The 6,083-nt window shown below is 53.7% G+C and overlaps 1 protein-coding gene across 1 annotated transcript; it reads right to left on the reverse strand.

Moving 5' to 3' along the window:
- Positions 1-713: 713 nt before the first annotated feature.
- On the reverse strand, positions 714-2,090 carry SOX11 (SRY-box transcription factor 11). The gene has a single exon (XM_040348651.1). It carries the CDS (start codon positions 1,972-1,974, stop codon positions 787-789), a length of 1,188 nt encoding a protein of 395 aa, XP_040204585.1. The 5' UTR covers positions 1,975-2,090; the 3' UTR covers positions 714-786.
- Between the last annotated feature and the right edge of the window lie 3,993 nt (positions 2,091-6,083).

Here is a 6,083-nt window from a genome sequence, read left to right on the forward strand (position 1 = left end):
AAAAAACAGAAAAAAGGGTTATAGTCCTTTTTTTTCCCCCCCTAAGAAATTGCAAGTGTGTGTAGAAAAAACAAAAACAAAAAACAAAATAAAGTAAACAAGGTTGTCCTAGTCCTGTTTCCATGAGATTGCAAGTGGATGTAGAAAACAAAAACATAAGAAACAATTGAATGTTGTTGTCCTAGTTCTTTTTTTTCCAAGAGACTGCAAAATGGGGGAGAAAAAAATAAAATAAAAACAAAAATAAAAAAATACAGTAAGGCTGTCCATTTTTTTTGCCCCCCCAGATTGTAAGAGTAGGAAAAACAGAAATATAAAAAGAATAGGTCGTCTCGTCTTCGTTTGTTTTCCAAGAATAGGTTGTCCTGGTCATTTTTTTCTTTTTTCCAACAGATTGCAAGTGTGTATAGGGCAAGAAAAATAAAAAGAAGAACACAATGACCCCCTTGAGAATCAGCTCAGCTGACAAGAAATAAAACATTTCTATTCAACATTTTTCCAGACCGTTGATCAAACAGATTTTTTTTTTTTTGGAGAGTCCTTCTTCCTCCACATGTTCACTAATCTTTACAGTGAAATGCCAGAGATCACAGGCAGTGAATTAAGCCCCCCCAAAAAAAACATTTCTGGATGAACTTAAAAAAAAAAAAGAAAGAAAAGGGGATCCTTTGACCTATCTTCCCCCCGAACCCCAACTTTGTTCAAATCCTGCCCTCCCTCCCCGCCCCCCCAAAAAATACAAAAATTACAAAAAGAAAACTGTCTGAGAAAGAAAAATGAGGTCTTTTAGTAGGTGAAGACCAAGTCTGAAAAGTTGGCTTCTAGCCAGTCCCCTGCAATCATTTCGCTGAGCTCTGGGGTACAGTAATCTGGGAAGTCGAAGTGGGAGCCCAGGCTCCCCTCGCTGTAAGAGTCCAAGTCCTTGTCCACCAAGGAGAGGGAAAGGCTTCCTGAGTTGGAGTTGCCCAGCTCGGGTGCTGCCTGAGGGTTGTGTGTGAAGTTCAAGCTGAGATCAAAGAGGAGATCATCCTTGTCGGTGGAGGAAGATGATGATGATGAAGAAGAGGAGGATGATGAGGTAGAAGAAGAAGAAGAGATGGAGGTACGGGATGGGGCTAGGGTGATGGTGGGTTGTGCTGTGCTGGGTTTGGTGATGTTCTTGAAGTTGTAGTAGAGTCTGCTGTTGGCGCTGATGCTGTTGGTCCCACCACCACCTACCTCCTCATACATGCTGGCCCCTTCTGGGGACTCCGCCGAGGAGCTCAAGGTGGGACTGGCCGGCACTTTGGCCACATTGTACTGCCCGATCAGCTCCTCCTCATCCTCCTGCTTGATCCTCATCTGCAGCTCGTCCTCCTCATCGTCGTCCTCGTCCTCCTCTTCGTCCATGAAGACACATTTCACCGCCTTGGTCACCTTGAGGCTCCCCAGCAGGCAGTCCTCCATGCCGGAGTAGCCCTGGGGGGATTTGGCTCCGTTCTTAGCGGCGGGTTTGAGTTTGGGGCACTTTTTGGCAGGGGTTTTGCTGCTTTTGCCCGCCCCCGCGGGGCTCTTCTCTGGGGATTGTCCGCCCCCCGCGGAAGTCGCCTGTTTGCTGCCATTGGCCTCCAGCTTGGGTTTTTTCCGTGGCCGGTACTTGTAGTCTGGGTAGTCCGCCATGTGTTTGAGCCGGAGGCGCTCAGCTTCCCGGATGAACGGGATCTTCTCGCTGTCACTGAGCATCTTCCACCGTTTCCCCAGCCGCTTGGAGATCTCGGCGTTGTGCATGTCTGGGGATTGCTCCATGATCTTCCGCCGCTCGATCTTAGACCACACCATGAAGGCGTTCATTGGGCGCTTGATGTGGCCGCTGGCGGTCTTGCACCAGTCCCGGTCGCTCTCGTCTAGCGGTGCCGGGCTCCCGGCCATGAAGTCGCCCTCCTCCTCGGTGGGGTGTCCGCTGTCCAGCTCCAGGCTGTCTATGTGCTGCACCATGGTGCTGCTGGTGAGCTGTACTGTGTACGAGTGCTGGGGGTGAGAGTTGTGTGTGCCGCCAGCCTCACACCTCCTCAGCTCCTTACTGAAAACTTCCAAACGCCGACAAGTCTACTAGTTATCATGGCCTGGGCTGGCATTACATCACTCCTGAGGGGGCCAATCGCCGAGCGACGGCCACGCCCACCACAGCCAAGCCATCAGCCCCGAACACGCCCCCAACAGAGACTCAATTCGAGCGGTGGGCGGGGCCGAAGAGCAAGAAAAAAAAATCCCAACCGCTGGAGATGGAAGTGAGGGAGCGGCGGGCAGTGTGATCGTACCATTAGATGGAGAAGGATGGGGGGACCGGACCTGGCACTGACACTGACCGTACCATGGAGGGGAGGGGGGAAACAGACACTGACCACACCATTAGATGGAGAAGGATGGGGGGACCGTACCTGGCACTGACCGTACCATGGAGGAGAGGGATGGGGGGACAGGCACTGACACTGACCATACCATGGAGGAGAGGGATGGGGGGACAGGCACTGACACTGACCATACCATGGAGGAGAGGGATGGGGGGACCAGGCACTGACACTGACCATACCATGGAGGAGAGGGATGGGGGGACCAGGCACTGACACTGACTGTACCATGGAAGAGAGGGATGGGGGAACCAGGCACTGACACTGACTGTACCATGGAAGAGAGGGATGGGGGGACCAGGCACTGACACTGACTGTACCATGGAAGAGAGGGATGGGGGGACCAGGCACTGACACTGACTGTACCATGGAGGAGAGGGATGGGGGGGGACAGGCACTGGCACTGTGACATACCATGGAGGAGAGGGATGGGGGAGACCAGGCACTGACACTGACTGACCGTACCATGGAGGAGAGGGATGGGGGAGACCAGGCACTGACACTGACTGACCGTACCATGGAGGAGAGGGATGGGGGGACCTGACACTGACCATACCATGGAAGAGAAGGGTGGGGGGGGACCAGGCACTGACATTGTGACCTTACCATGGAGGAGAAGGGTAGGGGGACCAGGCACTGACCGTACCATGGAAGAGAGGGATGGGGGGAGAACAGGCACTGACAGTGGGACCGTACAATGGAGGAGAGGGATGGGGGGACCTGACACTGACAATGTGATCGTACTATGGAAGAGAGGGATGGGGGAACAGGCACTGACACTGTGACCGTACCATGGAAGAGAGGGATGGGGGGGGGTAACAGGCACTGACGCTGTGACCATACCATGGAAGAGAGGGATGGGGGGAGAACAGGCACTAACAGTGGGACCGTACAATGGAGGAGAGGGATGGGGGGGGGGGGGTAACAGGCACTGACAATGTGATCGTACTATGGAGGAAAGGGATGGGGGATCAGGCACTGACACTGTGGCCGTACCATGGAAGAGAGGGATGGGGGGAACAGGCACTGAAAGTGTGACCATACCAATTAGGAATGGGGGAGACCAGACCAAGCATTGAGAGCAAGTGATGTGATAATTTCATGGAGGAGGGGGGGAACATGCACTGATAGTGTGATCGCTCCATGGAGGAAAGGGATGGGGGGGGACCAGAACCAGTCACTGACAGCAAGTGATGTGATAATATCATGGAGGTGGGGACCAGGCACTGACAGTGTGATCGTACCATGGAGGAGAGAAAGGGGGAACCAGAGCAGGCACTAACAGTGTGATAGTACCATGGAGTAGAGGTGGGGGGAACCAGAGCAAGCACTGACAGTGTGATAGTACCATGGAGTAGAGGTGGGGGGAACCAGAGCAAGCACTGACAGTGTGATCGTACCATGGAGTAGAGGTGGGGGGGGGGACCAGATCAGGCACTGACAGTGTGATCGTACCATGGAGTAGAGGTGGGGGGGGGGACCAGAGCAGGCACTGACAGCGTGATCATACCATGGATTAGAGGTGGGGGCGGGGACCAGAGCAAGCACTGACAGTGTGATAGTACCATGGAGTAGAGGGGGGGGGGGGACCAGACCAAGCACTGACAGTGTGATCGTACCATGGAGTAGAGGTGGGGGGAACCAGACCAAGCACTGACAGTGTGATCGTACCATGGAGTAGAGGTGGGGGGAACCAGAGCAGGCACTGACAGTGTGATCGTACCATGGAGTAGAGGTAGGGGGAACCAGAGCAGGCACTGACAGTGTGATCGTACCATGGAGTAGAGGTGGGGGAAACCAGAGCAGGCACTAACAGTGTGATCATACCATGGAGTAGAGGTGGGGGGAACCAGACCAAGCACTGACAGTGTGATCGTACCATGGAGTAGAGGTGGGGGGGGGGAACCAGACCAAGCACTGACAGTGTGATCGTACCATGGAGTAGAGGTGGGGGGGGGGGACCAGACCAAGCACTGACAGTGTGATCGTACCATGGAGTAGAGATGGGGGGGGGGGGGGAACCAGAGCAGGCACTGACAGTGTGATCGTACCATGGAGTAGAGGTGGGGGGGGGACCAGATCAGGCACTGACAGTGTGATCGTACCATGGAGTAGAGGTGGGGGGGGGACCAGATCAGGCACTGACAGTGTGATCGTACCATGGAGTAGAGGTGGGGGGGGGAACCAGACCAAGCACTGACAGTGTGATCGTACCATGGAGTTGAGGTGGGGGGAACCAGAGCAGGCACTGACAGTGTGATCGTACCATGGAGTAGAGGTGGTGGGGGAAACCAGAGCAGGCACTGACAGTGTGATCGTACCATGGAGTAGAGGTGGGGGGGGGGACCAGACCAAGCACTGACAGTGTGATCGTACCATGGAGTAGAGATGGGGGGGGGGGGGAACCAGAGCAAGCACTGACAGTGTGATCGTACCATGGAGTAGAGGTGGGGGGGGGGGGACCAGATCAGGCACTGACAGTGTGATCGTACCATGGAGTAGAGGTGGGGGGGGGGAACCAGACCAAGCACTGACAGTGTGATCGTACCATGGAGTTGAGGTGGGGGGAACCAGAGCAGGCACTGACAGTGTGATCGTACCATGGAGTAGAGGTGGGGGGGGGGGACCAGATCAGGCACTGACAGTGTGATCGTACCATGGAGTAGAGGTGGGGGGGGGGGAACCAGACCAAGCACTGACAGTGTGATCGTACCATGGAGTAGAGGTGGGGGGAACCAGAGCAGGCACTGACAGTGTGATCGTACCATGGAGTAGAGGTGGGGGGAACCAGAGCAGGCACTGACAGTGTGATCGTACCATGGAGTAGAGGTGGGGGGGAACCAGAGCAGGCACTGACAGTGTGATCGTACCATGGAGTAGAGGTGGGGGGAACCAGAGCAGGCACTGACAGTGTGATCGTACCATGGAGTAGAGGTGGGGGGGAACCAGACCAAGCACTGACAGCAAGTGCTGTGATTATGCCATGGAGGGGGAGGGGGGCAGACCAGTGACAGCTCCAGGTCTTGTCATGCAGAAGAAGTGCCAGGCTTCCTTATCAGGATGGGATGGGATCTGGTTTAGGACGATGGAAGACGCTGAGCTCCTACCAAAGATCCAGCAAAGGGAGGATCATACACTGAAGCTGAACTCCAGGAAACTTGCACTGCAAGGGTTAAAGATGAATTCCAGGTATGGATGTTTTATACATAGTTCCAATGGTCCATCTTGGAAACAATCTAACAATTTGTACATTGATCAGCCATAACATTATGACAGGTAAAGTGAGTACCATTGATTATCTTGTTACAGTGGCATTTGAAAGTGTTTGGGATATATTGGGCAGAAAGTGAACATGTTGTCCCTGAAGTGTGTGCATTGGAAGCAGAAAAACCTTCAGCTGATCTTCTAATGACGTCTTGTTGCCAGATACCACAACATACCTTCAGATCTAGTGGAGTCCATGCCTGGGCGGGTTATGGTGGGTGGTCATAATGTTATGGCAGATTGGTATATACCATACCTGGCCGATGCCCCTGGAAGCTGGAAATCACCACTACTCCAGTGATCATCAGACACCCGGGTTCCATGCTGAGTATCCCGAACACAGGGGGTCAGCCGCATTGGCACATGCCCCATTAAGAGAACGCTTTTCCTCAAAAAATGCAAAGCATTCTGATTGGACGAGGTGAAGAGACA

Source organism: Rana temporaria, chromosome 4 (assembly GCF_905171775.1).
Source record: "Rana temporaria chromosome 4, aRanTem1.1, whole genome shotgun sequence".
NCBI classification, from domain to species: domain Eukaryota; kingdom Metazoa; phylum Chordata; class Amphibia; order Anura; family Ranidae; genus Rana; species Rana temporaria.